The 18183-nt window shown below is 47.8% G+C and overlaps 2 protein-coding genes across 3 annotated transcripts; both read left to right on the top strand.

Moving 5' to 3' along the window:
- Positions 1 to 159: 159 nt before the first annotated feature.
- Positions 160 to 9569, top strand: ANKRD39 (ankyrin repeat domain 39). The gene is made up of 4 exons (XM_045550156.1): positions 160 to 294; positions 5341 to 5444; positions 5858 to 6061; positions 8690 to 9569. The coding sequence occupies exons 1-4, from the start codon at positions 195 to 197 to the stop codon at positions 8831 to 8833; spliced, it is 552 nt and encodes a 183-aa protein (XP_045406112.1). The 5' UTR covers positions 160 to 194; the 3' UTR covers positions 8834 to 9569.
- Positions 9570 to 11301: 1732 nt separating this feature from the next.
- Positions 11302 to 17317, top strand: ANKRD23 (ankyrin repeat domain 23). Of its 2 annotated transcripts, XM_045550154.1 has the most exons (9): positions 11309 to 11646; positions 13112 to 13258; positions 13427 to 13555; positions 14327 to 14452; positions 14696 to 14794; positions 14882 to 14980; positions 15125 to 15223; positions 15393 to 15491; positions 15588 to 17317. In XM_045550154.1, the coding sequence occupies exons 1-9, from the start codon at positions 11620 to 11622 to the stop codon at positions 15681 to 15683; spliced, it is 921 nt and encodes a 306-aa protein (XP_045406110.1). In that variant the 5' UTR covers positions 11309 to 11619; the 3' UTR covers positions 15684 to 17317. The 2 variants fall into 2 exon arrangements, with proteins under 2 accessions (XP_045406111.1, XP_045406110.1); XM_045550155.1 differs by lacking the exon at positions 14696 to 14794 and having other exon boundaries at positions 11302 to 11646.
- The last annotated feature ends 866 nt before the right edge of the window (positions 17318 to 18183 follow it).

The following is an 18183-nucleotide window of genomic DNA, read 5'->3' as shown; positions in this document are numbered from 1 at the left end:
AGTCCCACCGCGCCGCCGCAATTGGTTCTCGAGCTGAGGTCTGGATATTTGATTGGCGAACTCCGGCGAGGTGGCGGGACTAGGAGGCCAGCCGTGGACGCTGAATGGTCAGATCCGGGACGGCGGAGCGGGCCCTGCGTCCGTCCGCCCCGCCCTCCAAGGCCGAGCTGGCTACCCGCAGCGCCGAGGCTGGGATGGCGGCGTCGCGGCCCGGTGCGGACGGTCCCTGTTGCTCCCACCTCAGTGCGGTGCCCAGCGTGCAGCAGACCCTGGAGGAGATGGACTTCGAGAGGGGTGAGGCGGCCTCGCGGCCCTGCCGGCGCTCCCCAGGCCCGCGGCCGGGCCTTCGGGGCCCTCACCGACGTGGGCAAAGGAGGGGGCGGTGAACGGGACCCCGAGCTTCCGAGCCTGGCGCGTTACTGAGAGCCTGCCGGCGGCCTGGCCCGAGCTCTTGGCCGTTAGACACCTCGTCTCGCGTGCAGGCGGGGAAACTGAGACATTGGTTTCGGTAACTTTCCCAGGTGGTGGGGCTGGGCCTGATTCCTCACCTTACCTGGGAGACGCAAGCCAGCTCAGGTGTCAGAGAGGGGCCAGGGGGGCAGAGTCTGTATTGCACGCGCTCTGGGGGCATGGAGCTTCGGTGGAGGGGACCAGCCCTTGCGGAGCCCCGGTGTGTCAGGCAGTGCACAAGCTTTAGGTAGGGCAAAGCCCTTCTCACAGACAGCCCTGGAGGCAGGACTGGTATTCCTGCCTATGGGGCCCAGAGAGGCAACTCTTTTGCCCCCGATTATACTGAGATTATGCTGCTAGTAGGAACAGAGGAAAGCAGGAAACCAAGGTTCCTCTTCTCCGAGTTGGAAACCACTGTGCTGACATGCTTTATCACCTCTCCGTGCACAGGCAGCTTACTCAGTAATAATAACACTGCCAAAAATTGCTGGGTAGATCCTACTGCTTTATATGCCTTTGTATTTAACTATTACTAGACAATTGTTCCCACATCTGCCTACTTCTCTGCCTCTCCTACGACCCTCCTCTGTGCCCTACTGTAGTGGTTCCCTCCGTGGGCCTTTCCATTGTTGCCTTCCTGCAGTGTTTTGTACTCCACACAGCAGCCAGAGTGGCTTTTTGAAAATATGAAATTAGAGCATTCCCATTGTGGCCTACAAAGCTCTTTGGACCTAACCCACGCCTACTTTACTTCTCTACCCTCATTTTATTTCTCATCCTTTCCTTCTCCCAATCACTATGCTTTAGCCACACAGTTCTTGTTTGGGTTTCTCAAGTAGGCAAGACCTTTTCCTGAGTTAAGGCCTTAGTTAACTTGTCCCGTCTCCTTAGAAAGAACTTCCTGCAACCATTAGGCTAGCTTATGCTTTTCCTTCAGATCTCAGCTCAAATGTCTCAGAGGGACTTTCCCTAAATACCCCATTCTAGTCGTTCTCAGTTGGGGGCAATTCTGCCATTTGAGGGACTTTGGCAATGTCTAGAGACATTTTTGTTGTCACAACTGGAGAGAGTGCTACAAGTATCTAGTAGGTAGAGACAAGGGATGCTATATACATCCTACACTGCACAGGACAGCTCTCCACAACAGGAATTATCTGGCCCAACATGTCAGTTGTGCTGCTGTTGAGAAAGAAATTTTGCCCTATCCAAAGTTAGGCCTCTTCCACTCTAGGTTACTCTGATACCTCTATCATCTTGCTTTCATCAAAATAATTTTTATAATCTGACGTCATTTTGTTTGCTTACTCATTTATTATTTCCCACACACAGAAAAGATCATTATCTATTTTGTTATGTGGACTTTTTTTCTTCAAATCATGTCTTCCTTCTGGATTCATTTTCCTTTTTTTCAAAAGTGCATTGTTTAATAGTTTTTTCAGTGAAAGATGCCTCTCCTTGCCCACCAACCCCTGCCACACATACACTTGTGATAGCTTAGCTGATTATAAAATTATAAAATTCTAGGTTGACAGGGTTTTTTTCCCCTCAACTTTCTGGAAATATTTTTCCTTTATCTTCTTGTATCTACTACTGCTGTTAAATCTGTTGATAATCTAATTGTTGGTCTTTGATGGGTGATGATCTTTTCTTTTTGTTAACACTAACACATTGACTGCCATGCCAGAAAAAAAAATTTTTTCCTTGGGGCCATGGTGTTTTATTATGAAAATAGAATAAAAACTTCGAAAACAAAATGATCCTTTCTAATTTAATGAAAAATTTATTTTTTATTGTTTTCTGTACAATTAAATTGTCAATATTATTTGTAGCAATAAGAACATCAACAAGTAAGATTTTCACGAACCAACTTCAGGGTTCTGCCCCGGGGGCCACCCGTCACATAACTCATATGCTACAGCATGGTAGTTTGAGTTGCCTGCACACCACACGACTCCCAAGGTAAAAAGACGTGTGAGAGTTACATATGCTTCACAAGGCCCCGAGCGCAAAACTAGTGTGAGTTAAATACAACTCATGTAGCAGTTAATATGTTAAAATGTTCTCTTATTTTTGATAGTAAGTCATTTCACCATGCTAGATTTGTTATTATTAATGCTTGGGATTTAGTGTGGTTTTTCATCTGAGGAATCAAGGTTGTCTTTAATTCTGGATAAGTCTTAGTTGTTACCTCCTCAAACATTACTTCTCTTCCATTGTATCCAGTTTCTTTCTCTCTCTGGAACTCTTGTTAGACAAATGTTGATACATTGTCTTCCATGTTTCTTTGCTGCTCTTTAATATTTTTCTCTAACATAAAAAGAATATCTGTGATGAACATAGATAAAAAAAATCATCAACAAGATATTAGCAAACTAAATTCAACAGCACAATTAAAAGATTATTCACCATAATATTTTTTTCTTTATCATTTTGTGCTGCATTCTGAATTCTAAATCACTAACTCTCTCTTCAACTGGGTCTGCAATACTGTTCAACCCATCTATTGTTGTCATTTTATTTCAGTGATTCTACTCCTTTTTTTTTTTTTTTCCAGAGGCAGAGTTTTGCTCTGTCACTCAGGCTGCAGTGCAGTGGCACAATCACAGTTCACTGCAGCCTTAAACTCCTGCCCTCAAGTAATCCTCCCGCCTCAGCCTCCCGAGTAGCTGGGATTACAAGTGCAAGCCACCACACCCAGCTCAAAGATTCTACTTTTTAATTTATTGACTTTTCTGTTTCAGATCTGCCTGTTTTTTTTTTCCCTAATGTTCTGTTGATTTGTGAAGTCTATTCCTTTGTGTTTGTGAATACATTAAACATTGTTGTTTTAAAGTCTTTTTTAGATTGTGCTATAATGGCTAATTTATGAGGCATGTATTTTCCCATTTGTATTTTTGCTGTCATCTTATGGCAGTAGATTACTTGTTTTGTAATTTTTAGTCTTTGAGCTGCTGAGGGGATCCTCTTTTTTGGGAGAGTCTCACACTGCTTTGGCTGGCTTCTGGAGGGATCCTAATAGGGTATTTTTTCTAAGTTACCTCTGCCTGCTCCTTACAGGGTTCAGTTGTCTGGATCACCTTTTATGACAGTCCAGACTATAACAGATTCTTAGCTTGGGGTTTTTGTTTCCCGAAGGTGCAGTTAATAGGCCCCATACCTCCAGGTTGCATAAGTCAGGGTATCTCATTTTTTAGGTTTTTCTCTGCTTTTGCTATCTTCTCACACTATTTGAATGGTGCTTTCTCTAATTTCCTTTAGGTTTCTATTCAAATGTTACCTGATGAGAGGCCATGCCTGACCACTGCTTATTCTTCTTCCCTGCTTTTCCTTTAGAGCACTTAGAACCAACTTACTTATTTTATAAAATATATAGAATATGTATATAAAATTATATGTATAATTAGGCCAGGCACGGTGGTTCACTCCCATAATCCTAGCACTTTGGGAGGCTAAGACAAGAGGATTGCTTGAGACCAGGAGTTCAAGACCAGCCTGGGCAATAGTGAGACCCTGTCTCTACAAAAAATAAAAAATTAGCTGGCATGGTAGCACATGCCTGTAGTCCCAGCTACTCGGGAAGCTGAGGCAAGAGGATCACTTGAGCCCAGGAGTTTGAGGTTGCAGTGAGCTATGGTGATGCCACTGCGTTCTAGCCCAGGCAACAAGAGAGACCCTGTCCCCTTATGCCCCCCAATTATATGTATACAATTATATATAAAATATTTAATATACATAAATATATAACAAATATATATGTATGTCTATTTAGACAATATGTATATAAATAAATATATATGTATTTGCTTCTTGTCTTTCTCCTTTAATTAGAATGTAAGCTCTATAGGGCCAAATTTTAGGGGGGAATCTTTGATACTTGGCTGATCCCCAGTGCCTAGAACATAGCAGTTCTGATAATAGAACATAGAAGATCCTTAGTGCCATGTACATAGTAAGTATTCAGTAAATAGTTGCTAAATAACCAAATTGCCTAGGCTTGGTAGCTTTCTTCTTGCTGCTCTGCAGCAGGGCAGGGAAGTAGAGATTCTCTAGTCTCAGTTCCTCTGTGCTATGGGACTTCCTGCCTCCTAACTTTGTGCACAGAGCCTTGCTTTAGCTCCCTGCCATGCATGTGGCCTGCAGCTTTCACTCTGGACCCTCCTCAAGCATTTGCACCAAAGCCCCTGATGTGTGTGTATAGTTCCAAGTGCCCTTTGGATTCTACAGCTTCAGTACCTGCTCACCACTTTGGCTATGATTTCCACTTTATGAAATTTCCTTTTCTTGCTTTGAATTTGACTGTAGATTCAAACCTTTTTTTTTTTTTTTAGAGACAGGGTCTCACTCTGTCTGCCCAGGATGGAGTGCAGTAGCCTAATCACAGCTCACTGAACCTTGAACTCCTGGGCTCAAGTGATCCTCTTGCCTCAGCCTCCTGAGTAGCTGGGACTACAAGCCTGTGCCACCACACCCAGCTGATTTTTAAAATTTTTTTTATGGAGACACGGTCTTGCTATGTTGCTTGGTTTCAAGCACTCCTTCCACTTTGGCCTCCCAAAATGCTGGGATTACAGGTGTGAGCCACTACGCCAGCCGAAAATTACTTCATCCAACATTTCTATGTTTGAAGTGGGAAGAAGGGATTTCTTTGTCTGCTTAATGCTACTGTTCTGATTAGACAGGCCCCCTGTCTGTCTTGTTCACAGCTATGTCACCAGCACCTAGAATAATTCTTGGCACAGAAGAGGTGCTCAATTAATATTTATTGAAGGAACGGATATCCTCCATTTTATAGACTAGCTGACACTCAGAAAACTGAGGTCAAGAGGTAAAGGAAGTACTAAAGGTCCCCATTCATCTGACCTTATTCAGTACTTTGGATGCTTTCTGCAGGGATCTGGTCGGCAGCCCTGAATGGAGACCTGGGCCGAGTGAAGTATTTAATCCAGAAGGCAACGGACCCTAGTCAGCCCGACTCCACTGGCTACACTGCTCTGGTGAGCTGGGGAGGAACGCAGAAGACAGAGAAGCTTTAACTCGGGGATACCTGCTCTCTGAGAAGGGGGAATTGATGTTTACCTTTTATCTTCTCCCCCCGCCCTTTCTTCCAGCAAAGTGTCTGTTTTAAACATCATGTGAACCTGGGTTTTAATTAGTGTAAGAGCATTACATCAATTATTTAATTTTATTTTCATAACAATCCTGTGAGGTAGGAATGATCATTTTCCCTATTTTCCAATTGAAGAAGCTGAGGTTAGAAATGAAGAAGCTTGCCCAGGCCATTCGGCTGCTAGAGGTGGCACCTAGGATGACTCCAGACCCCTCACTACAGGACTGTGCCCTCACCTCTCCAGCACCCTTGTGGCCTGCCTGGCCTCTGCTGTCTGACCTTGGTCTCTGTTCTCTGCAGCACTACGCCAGCCGCAATGGGCACTATGCTGTGTGCCAGTTCCTGCTGGAAAGTGGAGCCAAGTGTGATGCCCAGACCCATGGGGGTGCCACTGCTCTGCACCGGGCCAGCTACTGTGGGCACACTGAAATCGCACGGCTGCTGCTCTCACATGGGTCCAACCCCAGGCTGGTAGATGCCGATGGCATGACCAGTCTACATAAGGTATGCTCCTTCCCCCTTCTTTTCTTATTCTGAAAGTTGTCACGTGTTCATGTGGAAAACATGGAGAGAACAAAAACACATGGAGAAGAAAATAAAATCATTTGTAATCTCAGTGCTCACCTGTCATCACTTTAGGATTAATGTGTGATTTTCCAGCCTTTTTCCTACGTGTGCAAATTAAAATTAAAATGCACAGTGCCATTTTATTGTTCTTTTCCTTAGTGATAAGTCATGAAGACTTTTCCATGTAATTAGTTTTCTGAAACTTGTACCTACTCTTGCCTGTCCCTCTGGTCCACCTTCTGCGTTATAGCCAGAGTAATCATTTAATTGAACTCTTTCTAACTGGAAATACTGACACATAGTAAATAATTTGAGGAGTACAAAAGGATATGCCATGAAAATGAGTTTCCCTTCCACCTGACCCCTCATCCCTCAGTCTTCTAGATCACCTCCTTCGAGGCATTCACTTTATTAATTTCTTATGCATCTTTGAGAGGTGGTCTCTGCATATTTATGCATTATGTGTGTAAATATAGTTCTCTCTTGTCCCTGCTTGGATCTTCTCCTAGAGCGATATTTTAGAAAACAGTTCGGATCATGCCATGCCCTCACTTGGAATCCTTCAGAGGCTTTCTTTTCCCAAGTCCATAAGCCAATTTACAAGGTGCAGGTAGCTCCTGCCTTCCTCTCCAGTTTTATCCTGAGCTCTCATCCCCTTTGTCCTTTACACTCAGGCGCTGCTAGTCATTTTTGTTTTCTTGAACCTACTATTCTGTCACCCCAGGGGCATGCATTACAAGCTATTCTCCTGTCTGGATGCCTCTCCCCTCCCATTTTTCATCTGGCTTATTTCTGCCCTTCATTCTGGGTCTCAGTTTACACATCACACCCCCAGATATCCTTCCCTGATCCCCAAACATGCTTAGCTCACCCAGATGTATGCCTAGCTACGTGCACCCTCGATTCAACTGTTCTTAACTCCTCTCTACCTTACAATTCCCTATTTGAGGTCTGTCTCTCTCACTAGAGACAGCTGGGACTTTATTTTGTTTACTGTTGTAGCCCTAGCAGTTAGCACAGGTGCTCAATGGATATGTGCTGAGTGAACAGCTGGACATTGGGTTTGTTTTTTAATCCTTGCCAATTGGATAGGCAGATTGCTTATTTCTTAATGGTCTAAACTGGTGTTGCTCAGGCTTTTTACTGCTACAGTTCACATGGTGGATATTTACAGGCAGGTTGCTGCTGTGGGTATACCTGGCTGGTATAACCCACAGCTTGCAGCATTTTAGATGCATCTCCATCTATTTTTCTCTCATTCAGAGAATGAAAATGTCTGAGGGATATGAATTGTTCTTTTGTGTGTTGTTTTTTTAAAATAAACTATTTGGTACTTTACTTTTTGCTAAAGTATATTTGGAATGCATCTCACAACTGCTTACAACATATCACTGCCTGAATTGAGGTACTGAAATTGAGAATCTTGGGTCTGTAGTCACCAAGAGGACCTGCTCGGTAGGTGCAGTGGCTCATGCTTGTAATCCCAGTTGCTTTGAGAGGCCGAGGCAGGAAGATTGCTTGAGGCCAGGAGTTCAAGACCAGCCTAGGCAATATAGCGAGACCCCATCTCTACAAAAAAAAATTTAGCTGGGTGTAGTGGCACGGGCCTGTAGTCCCAGCTACTCAGGAGGCTGAAGCAGCAGGATCGCTTGAGCCCAGAATCTTGAGGTTGCAGTGAGCTATGATTGCATCACTGCACTCCAGTGTGGGTGACACAGCGAGACTTCGTCTCTAAAAAAAAAAAAGAAGAGGACCTGTTAAATAAAGATTGGGTTAAAATTTGGTATAGTAATTGCTATTAGTATTAATTTTGATACTTCTCAAAAGCCACTGTAGTCCATCAATTTGTCTGTTGGGAGGAGTAGGGAATATAGTGGTTACCATAGTTATTAAGAGTTTAGACTTTGAAGTCAGACAAACCTGGGATTCTAAACCACTCTAGCTCTATGTCCTTTCTTAGGCAAGTTACTTATATAAGCCTAAATTTCTTCATCTGTAAAATGAGAATAATGATGGTTCTTACCTCAGAGGATTATTGTGAAAGTTACATAAGATAACCTACATAAATCATTGAACTCTGTTATTGGGAGGGGAGTTATAAATTAATGTCCAGATTGGGGTCATCTGCCTTAAAGAAGAAGAGGAGAAAGCTGGGAACCTGGGCCGCTTTCTTTCCCTGCTCATCTAAAAGTTGCCAAAGGGCAGGGCTGTGCCTGGTATATCTTGTGCCCAGCACCTTGTGGATGACATGTGAATGTTTGTGAAAGACGCTTAAAGATCCAAGGTTCTGTGCTTGTTTTTAATGTGTAAGTCTGGCCAAAGACAAGAATGGCCACTGGGCAAAGGACACACGAAAGAAAAACTCAGGCTAATTGCCAGATGGCACTGAGGTATTCCACCAATCTGCATAAAGTCAGTGGGATGTGGTAGGAAATCTACTCAAACAGCCAGTGTCTCTATTTCCACAAAACCTCTTTTTTAGGAGCAAGAGGTCCCCAGAAGTGGAGCAGGAAAGAGCAGAGCCCAATGGGGGGCATGCCTTTTGATTTGGGACTCTCTCCACAGGCTGCTGAGAAGGGGCACATGGATATTTGCTCCCTCCTGTTGCAACATAGCCCAGCCCTGAAGGCCGTCCGGGATCGGAAGGCACGTCTAGCATGTGACCTGCTGCCCTGCAACAGTGACCTGCGGGACCTTCTGGCCAGCTGAGTCACCACTCTCCTGTCTTGGGCTGCCCTTGAAGGGTACACAGACCAGCTCTCCAATCCCTGCCTTGGTCAGCATCCATGCTGCAGGGCACGAAGCTGCGGCCAGAAGACACGGGAAGAGCCCCAGTTTGGCTACTGTGGAGGCCAGGGAGTAGGCTTGTTGGGGCTGGAAGTGTTTAAGCCCAGACAGATGATCATATTCTAAATGAGTTCATGTGAGACATCTATCCATTTGGAAAAAAATAAAGTTATATCCTTATCTCATCCCACACACACAAAAAAAAAAAATCACAAGATTAAAGATCTAAATATAAAAACTACGTAAGTATTAGAAGAAAATATGGAATATGTGACAAAAGCTGCTTTCTAGCTGAATGACCTTGGCACAAGTCACTTTACCTGTCTGTCCCTCAGTTTCTTCATCTGAAAGACGAAAATGACTGTAATAGGGCCTGCCTCAGTCATTGTGGGGACGAAATGAGCGAACATCAGGGGAGCACTTGAGAGAGCCTGGCACGTGGGAAGCAGAGGAGGGCCTGCTGCCCGGCACCCCACCCCACGGGCTTTCGTGCCCTGGTTTCATTACTGTCGGCGGACTGGTAGGTAGGAAAGTGCCATTCCTTTCTTTTGCGTTGCTGATGACTAGTCCTAATTGCCTGTTTTCTGTGAACTTCCTGCCCATGCCTATTTTAAAAATGTTTTCTCTTTTATTGATTCATAAGAGTTTATATTCTGGATATTGATTCTTTGTTTTTTTATATATACATATATTTATATACATTTTAAAATCTTTTTTCTCTTTTTCTTTCATGCTGTCACTTGTCTTAACTTGCTGGTATCTGTTCGTGGAAGTTGGTATAGCCACTGTAGATGGCCGTTTGGCAATATCTATTTAAATGTAAATGAGCAGGGCCGAGAATTTGATTTCTCTGTAGCTTCCTGGAGAAATGTTCTTCCATGGTTACAAAGATGTTTATTCACAGGGGCATTTACAGAGATGGGCATTGGAGCATGGAGTGTAACGTAAAAAAACCATGGGGACAGGCCGACTGCTCCCCAGTAGGGAAAGGTTAAGTCGTGCAAGCACGTCACTGGCGTGCAGTGCAGCTGAGCGTGGTGTGTGCGGGTGGAACAAGGGCCACGTGTGTCTGCAACATGATGCCTTTCCAAACAAAACACGTCTATAGAAACAGATCGAGTGCAGAAACGTGTGGATGTACGTACACAAAATATACAGAGGGAAAGGCGGGAGGACGTACATTAAACTGGTACCCATGGATTTTCCCAGGCCACGGAGGCAAGACGTCTAGAGCATTATATTTATGTTTGAATTTTTTTTAATAAAGAATTTTTTTTTTTTAAGTCAGAGTTAGTAGCAGTTTCACGTGGATCAGGCTGGTTTTCTGCTGAGAATTTCAGATGAAGCCTATTAATGCAAAATACCCTTTTCCTCAAATGTTGAAGGAGGGGAATTTTAGAGTCAGGAGTGGACAGTGGCGTCCAGAGCTGAAGTTTACTTTTTCTTGTCTGTTTGCCCTCTAAAATTTTAGGTAACTTTCCCTCCTCATAACCAAAAGCAAGAAATCACCTTTGTCTGAAAAAAGTACTCTCAAGCATAAGAACTGAGTTTCTTTAAAAAGCTCTGCACTTCCCTAAGTTCTCTCAAAACTTGGAAGCACTTCCAAGAAGCCAGCCCTGTGGGTGGGACCACTGGCAGCCCTTTGGGGCCTTTGGTCATTCTCAACCCACAGTTCTCCCTTCCTGTCCTTCTGGTCATCTCTGCTCATGTTATTCTGGTTCTGGAGTCTTATTTACAGGCTATCTGATTTCCTTTCAAAGGTCAAGGTAGAGTTCGAGGCATAACTGGGTGAAGGGCATGCATGGCTTCTTAAGGAGAATTAGGAGATGTGATGTTGGTGTCTTGAGACAGATTGCTCCTTGGCAGGAGTTCATGGTTATCGTTACATATGGGGACCCGGAGCGGGTCTCAATCTCCCCTTCCCTGTGGAAGGGCACACTCCCTGCCTGGAGAGCATCTGACAGGGACGTGCGTGCGGGCGTGGAAGACTTTTCCAGAGGCATGAGTATCAACAGAGCAGGCCTGGCTCCTGATGCTGGGGCAGCGTAATGTGTTGGCTCCCAGAACGGTGAGGGATAAGTGGGGGACCCCGGGAAGGGAGACCATCAAGCACAAGGAGGGCAGCCTTGAAACGGGCCAGTTGGGAGATCAGGTGAAGTGTGGTTTCCTCCTGTAGATGCCATGAGGATCCCTGAGGCAGTGGGCCAAGCTGCTTCCGTCCTTGCCCAGGCCTTCCTTGGGATTCTGGCCTCCTTGTGCTATGGCAACTGGGCAGGGTCTTTGAGGTTTCTCAGGCAGCCAGACCTACACCATAGGAGCTCAAGCGGGATGTTTTTCATGAGTGGGATCTTAACTTAGGAGCATGGGAAACATTTTCCCCCTGAATCTGGGCTTGTGGTCCGGTCATTCAAGGACATACGTGTTGGTTAAGTGACTCCTGAGTAAATGTGGGGAGTAAATGGCAGAGGTGCAGACTAGCAGGTGTCTGAGGATATGACAGACACATCTCCAAACAGTTCCTTTTCCTGTCCCCAGTGGGCTACATTCCCAGACTGGTATTTTTGTTAGTATGACAGAGCCACACAGTCATCTGGCCCAGGCACAGCCTCTGTCCTTCCCTTTCTGCCCCTGCCCCTGAGAGAGGCTCCTATAAAAGGGCTGAGCAACTCAGCTCCTCTCACTAGGTGATGTGAAGAGCAGGGGGGACCATGGACTTCATCAGCATTCAGCAGTTGGTAAGGACATGGGGCAGAGGCGGGAGGTACCCTGAGACCAGCCTGGCAGAGTGATGCCATCTGGCTAGAGGGCTGCCTGCTTCTTTCTGTGGTCTGAGGGTCAAATTTTAAGAACAAGGGAGCATGCACTTTTTTTTTTTACTTATTTAAGAAATTTTTTGAGACAAGGTCTCACTATGCTGCCCAAGCTGGAGTCAAACTCCTGGGCTCAAGCGATCCTCCCACTTTGGCCTCCTGAGTAGCTGGGACTTGAGGTGTGCACCACCGTGCCTAGCTGAGCATGCAGTTCTCTTCTGGTCCGTGTGCCTGATTCTCACATGAGTTGGTTGAGGGGCTTAGGGAGCAAGAGAGGGAAGTTGAATGGGAAAGATGTGAAGACTCTTGAGTTTAGCGAGTTTTGCCCTGGACTGTGATGGTGAAAGAGAAACAAGAAATGGCAGGTTCCCTTGGAAGATGTGGGTGTAGCTGTGGTGTTTGTTTAGCTCAAGCACCATGATTGCTGTTGTTCTGGAAGTCCAGAGGGTCTGGCAGCCTTGGTCAGGGAGATGGAGGGGGCGCACTGGCATTCCCTGGGCCATGAGAGGAACAATGACCCTTAGGCTGTCAGTTTTGGGGAGGTGGGTCATGGACGTGTGAGGCCCAGGACGTTGCATTGCCCAGCAGTGGCCGCTGACCCCAGCTGGCCCCAGCCTGGTACAGCCTCTGCCAGGAGGCCGATTGCAGGGCAGTGTTAGGTTGCCAGAGTTGCTGTAGAAGGGAATATGGCTAGAAGCCCTCTCTTACCCTTGTCATTCCAAGCTTTCCTCTCCCCACAGCATGTTTAGTCCTCAGTGCTCCCAGCACCTGAACTCATGGGGCTGGGGCATGGGGGGTGGGGGAAGAATGGATGTTTGCTGTGGTAGGCTCTGCTCCAGGTCACAATAACTCATACAGTCTCCCCAGATGCTTTAGGTAAATGCTAGTTTGAGCCTGAATGTAGCTTCAGAAAGAGCCAAGAATTGAACTCAGGAATTTAGAAGTTTACCCAGGGGGCATCTCCTCTGTCCCTCTGAGCTTGGAGTCAGGTGGCATGATGGCGTGATCTGGTAGGAATCTAAGGACAACAGCCCAGGAGGGAAGCTAAGGTGTCATCTGCCCTGAGGCTACTTGGGCACAAGCCCAGTGGTATAAATAGATGTGATGTCATCCTGCTGACAGGAGCAGGGTAGGCAGTGATCAGTTGTCCCCCCAGGGCCTCAGCTGACACCACGGTTGGTGGAGCCAGAAGCAACCATGGGGTCCGGGAGCTTGCCAACGCTCGGACCGCCACAGAGCTGCCAGAAGGAAGGGGCAGGCCGACCCTCAAATCCAGAGCACTCATCTCTGTGCATCAACTCTTGTCAGAGATCTCCCTGGTACTGCACAACTCTGTCTTCTAAGGTTCCTCCAATTTTCCTGATTCTTTATCCACATCCTGTTCCTACAGGTATGTGGAGAAAGAGTAGAAAGGAAAGTGTTGGGATTGGGACATAGAGTTCCTGATCCCGGAGGCTGGCCTAGTGACTGGAGGATGGCACCCCAAGAGGCTGTGGCCCGGGAGAAGCTGAAATTGGAAGAGGAGAAGAAGAAGAAAGTGAGAGTGCTGTGGGGGTGGGGCAGGGGGGCGGGGTGGCTGGTGCGCTGTGGGCAGGCTCTGGCCCAGGACCAACAGCCTGACCAACCAAGAGCCTGTCCCCACGGCTCCCACGGCCAGTGGCTGACGGCCGGCATGGTCTTGTCTTCTGCCCACTTTCTGCCCCAGCTCGAAAGATTTAACAGTTCCAGACTTAATCTAGAGACTCTGGCTGAGTTGGAAAACTTGGTTCAAAGACGAAGAGAAAAGCGACTGAAACGTAGGGTCCCCCCCAGGGAAACTGAGCCCGTGGTTAAGGTGAGTGGGAAGTCGGGACTGAGGGAACATACATGGCCGGGGCTCAGGTCCCAGAGGAAGGGCTTCTGCCCTGTGGGGATTTGTCTGCTTGAGCTGCTATAAAAGTGCCAGACTAGATGGCTTAAACAGCAGAAATGTATTGTCTCATAGTCCTGGAGGCTAGATGTCTGACGTCAAGGAGTCAGCAGGGTTGCTTATCTCTGAGGGCTGTGAGGGAGAATCTTCTGTGCTTCTCTCCAGGTTCTGTGTTGGCCATCACTGGCGTCCCTCAGCTTGTAGATCCATCACCCCACCTCTGCCTTCATGTTCACGTGGTGTTCTCCCTGCACGTGTGCCCGTGTCCAAGCGTCCCCTTTTTATAAGGACGCCAGAACTGGATTAGGGCCCACTTTAACACAAGCCATGTTGGATAGGGGCCTACTCTACTCTAGTATGACCTCATGGTAACTAATTATATCCACAATGACTCTATTTCCAAATAAGGTCTTGTGCTGAGGCACTGGGGGTTAGGCCTTCATATGAACTGTGGGGGGACTAACCGTGGGGGGACACAAGTCCATCCATAACACACACACACACACACATACACACAATGTTATCAATCAGAATCTCTTGGGGATGGATTAAAAATCAAAACTATATTTGCAAGTGCCAACAGTGTGCTGGTCCTCAGTCAGCTGCTTGGGAACCACTGGGCCAGACTGGTGAAGCTGTTGTCACGGGTACCACAGTCTTGGGGAGTGATTTGGTCTTGTCCTTCAACTTACCCAGCCGCAGCCCCAGGCCCAGGTGGAGTCTGTGGACCTGGAGATGTTCCTGAAGGCAGCTGCTGAGAACCAGGAGGCCCTGATTGACAAGTTCCTGGCAGACGGAGGGGACCCCAATGCCCATGACAAGGTAGCACAGGCAGGGCTGCAGAAGTGCTGTCTCCAGTGTGTTGTGGCCCTGTCCTGGGAAGCTGTAGTGATTTCCAGTCTTACGGGCATGAATCCGGTGGTGCCTCCAGAGGGAGGGGAGAGAAGCCCTTTGCATGATGGGGGAATAGGCAACTCTGTTCAGGGACCTGGCCCTGAGAATGGGAACGGGTGGGGCCTCTAGAGGCTGCGTTCCTTCTGCCTAATCTCCTGTCTCTGCCCCCAGCTCCACCGCACGGCCTTGCACTGGGCCTGTCTGAAGGGTCACAGCCAGCTGGTGAACAAGCTGCTGGCAGCAGGTGCCATTGTGGACCCTCGGGACTTGGTGAGAACTGGGGATGGCCCCTGCTGTGGCCAATGTCCTGCCTAGCATCCCAGCAGGTCAGAGTGCTTTGGTGCTTTTGTTTTGCAGCTGGACAGGACACCCATGTTCTGGGCCTGCCGTGGAGGACATCTGGATATCCTCAAACAGCTGCTCAACCAGGGAGCCCGGGTCAACGCCCGGGACAAGGTGAGAGGCATGCCACTTTGGGTGCCAGTTGAGCAGTACACAGGGGAGTGGGTGCTATTCCTGGAGAAGAGAAAGCATGGCCCTGTGGGACTAGGAGGCGGCCTTGCCAGTCCAGACCCCACACTAATCCCCATGTGCTTTTAGATCTGGAGCACCCCCCTCCACGTGGCAGTGCGCACTGGGCACTCCGACTGCTTGGAGCACCTCATCGAGTGTGGAGCCCACCTCAACGCACAGGATAAGGTAAGTAGTTGTCTTCCAGCTGGGGGCAAAGGGGGACGGTGACTGAGGAGCCCAAGCCAAAGGTATAGGACCAAAGGTGCTGTCTGCTCAGTGACAGCCCCTGCCAACCTGACCTTCCTGCATGATGAGGGCCGGAGGGTAGGAGCATGACTTCTCCCTTTCTCAACAGGAAGGGGACACAGCTCTACATGAGGCTGTGCGGCATGGCCGTTACAAAGCCATGAAGCTGCTGCTGCTCTATGGAGCCAAGCTGGGTGTGCAGAATGTGGTGAGTATGAGCAGGGCCCAGGCCCTGGCACTTGTTCCAAGGAGGCTGGACAGAGCTCCTCGGAGGAAAGGACTGACCCATCATCCTTGTTCCCAGGCCTCCATGACTCCAGTGCAGCTGGCCCGAGACTGGCAGCGGGGCATCCAGGAAGCACTGCAGGCCCATGTTGCACATCCCCGCACCCGGTGCTGACAACAGGCCTGCGGGTCACCCACAGCCACCATTCCAACCCCTCCCCTCCCCTGCATCTGCACCCTCTGTGGTTCTTGCCTCAGTCTGATTCCTCTCAGGCCTCTAAGGCAGCCCTGTCAGAACTGAGGAGCAGTGGCGAGCCCGGCACGTGGAGAACGCAGGCCTCCTTGGCTTCGCATGTCAAGAGGTGCTGTGTTCCCTGCTGGGGCTGGAGCTGAAAGGGCTGAAGCAGAGGACCACGGGGCAGCAGAAAGCAAAGTGGGTCCAGATGAGGGCCAGGGAGAGGAGTGGAAGCCAAGATGGAGCAGGAAGTGAGCAGCCCCAGGCCCGAGCTACCCAGGGCTGGGTGCTAGACTTCCTCAGTGTCCACTAATCCTGAGTCTGGGAGGTTTTGCCCTTGCTCTGTACAAGGGTCAGTCTCCTGCAGGTGGTGACTGAGCCTGTGGCCAGCAGCTGCCATCCAGGACACACAAGAGCAACCAAAGTAGGCCACACAGGTGCCAGGTGTTTCTGCAGCTGGCCAATGCCCTTGGGCAGGGGTTTCCCCAGAGGACTCCATTCCTATCAGCAGCAACCCTGATAGTGTCTGGAGTGGCTCCAGACAGCTTTCGTCTTAGGGACACTGGAGGTGGGTTCTGACAGTCTGGAGGGGGCTGTGCAACAGGATTGAGGCCCCACAGCACCAGAAGTCCAGGACCCACCAGGTTGCCCCAGAAGCCCCAAGACTGATGAGCTGGAGCTGATACCTGAGGGGAACCTTCTGCCCACTTGTCTAAAGGCTTCAGTCAGGCCTGCCTGCCACACTGTTGTTGGGCTGGCTGGTAGTGCTCCTTGTAGGGGTAAGGTGCCTGGGTGCTGGGGATTGCTTGTGGCCCACCCAACTCTTGGGGCGGTGGCCCGTAACCTTAGTTTGCCTTAGGCACTGATGTCCCCCTGGTACTGGAGTTTGAGCTCTTGCCTGGAACCCTGCAGCTACATCCACTCTGCTTGACCCCACACAGAGGACAGGGCACTGGGGAGCTCTGAGCTTAGCCCATGGGGAAGCAGGGCAAGGCAGGGCAGGCCCTCCTGCCCCTTGTCCGCTAACTGGGGTACAATGACTCACCCTCACAACAGCTCCCTAAAGGTTCCTTCTTCTTGCATCATTCTTTACGTTTCAAGTTTCACTGGTATAGACCTATACTACTGGCAGGGCTGGGTCCTTAAATGCCAGAGTGAATTTTAAAGAGCTCTGCTCTAAACCAAGAACCATAGGCTGAGAAAAGGGCTAAAAGATAAAGGTTTAGCCTCCCTCACATGGGTCCTGGGTTACATAAGGTACCTGGGTGATATCAATTTTGCAGCAGTTATTTTGAGTCTAACTTTGGTGGCCTTCTCAGGCCAAGACCAAGGCCATTGTTACTATGTGAAAAAGCTGACAAGGGCTCCACACACCTTTCCATGGGCAGCCCCTGCCCTATGGTGACAGAGCCAGCATGCGCTCAGATACTGGCGCCACGGGCTAAACAGGCATTCAAGACCATGGAGAAGACAACTCCTCATCTAGAAAATGAGGACACTTAAGTGACAGAGAAAAACACCTTTTTATACGGATCAGTATTTTTTGTTCATTAAAACTGGTTGATTATCCATCACAGCTTACTCGTCTTTTCTGGGCTGGAGGAGCCAGTACATTGGGCACCAGGGACTGGCTGGCAGGGCCCAAGGCCTTGTCCTCAGCAGCAAAGCCCCACCGTGTTAACCATGCTGGCTGACAGCAAGACAGGCCACCAAGTATGGACTGGGCAGTATGTGGGTTCCCAGCACGTGGCTTTTGTGCTCAAGGCATCTCTGCTCATTGATGGACAAGTTGAAAGAGCAATGGTTCTCAGCCTCAGCTGTTTATCAGAATCACCAAAGAAGGTTTTAAAAGTCCTAAAGTCCAAACTGATTAAGTCAGAAGCCTGGAGGGTAGGACCCAGGTACTGGTACTATCATGCAGATGACAATGCTTATCTATGTAGGAAATCCTAGGAATCTACAGAAAACAAAGACACCCACCTAGAATAAGGGAATTCAGCAAGGTCTCAGGTTACAAGATAAACATACAAAAACCTCTACCTACTAAAAATTAACGTGGACATAGAAATTAAAAATAAAATACTGTTTTACAATTGCTTAAAAAAATGAGATACTTAGGTTTAAATCTAACAAAACATGTAAGGACTTGCATGCTGAAAATTACAAAACACTAATGAATGAAATCAAAGATTTGAATAAACAGAGACATACTGTGTTCATGGATTGTTAGACACAACATAGTGAAGCTGTCATTTCTACCCCAAATTAATATACCGGTTTAACACAGTTCCAACCAAAATCCCAGCAAGATGTTTTGTAGGCATAGATAATATTATTCTAAAATTCATATGAAAGTTTACAGCTAAAACAAATTTTAAAAATAAAGTGAAAGGAGGAATCAGTCTACCTGATTTTACGACTTATTATATAGCTACAATAA

The sequence above is a fragment of the Lemur catta genome, chromosome 4 (genome assembly GCF_020740605.2).
Source record: "Lemur catta isolate mLemCat1 chromosome 4, mLemCat1.pri, whole genome shotgun sequence".
In the NCBI taxonomy this organism is placed as follows: Eukaryota; Metazoa; Chordata; class Mammalia; order Primates; family Lemuridae; genus Lemur; species Lemur catta.
The sequence above is the reverse complement of the archived record's forward strand: the minus strand, read 5'-3'. Positions and strand labels throughout refer to the sequence as shown.

Bases quoted from the DNA above. Each gene is read 5' to 3' on its own strand.
- ANKRD39 (XM_045550156.1), top strand. From the start codon at position 195: ATGGCGGCGTCGCGGCCCGGTGCGGACGGTCCCTGTTGCTCCCACCTC. The intron at 295-5,340 runs GTGAGGCGGCCT...TGCTTTCTGCAG, and splicing joins GGAGATGGACTTCGAGAGGG to GGATCTGGTCGGCAGCCCTG. The intron at 5,445-5,857 runs GTGAGCTGGGGA...TGTTCTCTGCAG, and splicing joins CCACTGGCTACACTGCTCTG to CACTACGCCAGCCGCAATGG.
- ANKRD23 (XM_045550154.1), top strand. From the start codon at position 11,620: ATGGACTTCATCAGCATTCAGCAGTTG. The intron at 13,259-13,426 runs GTGAGAGTGCTG...TTTCTGCCCCAG, and splicing joins AAGAGGAGAAGAAGAAGAAA to CTCGAAAGATTTAACAGTTC. The intron at 15,492-15,587 runs GTGAGTATGAGC...CCTTGTTCCCAG, and splicing joins AGCTGGGTGTGCAGAATGTG to GCCTCCATGACTCCAGTGCA.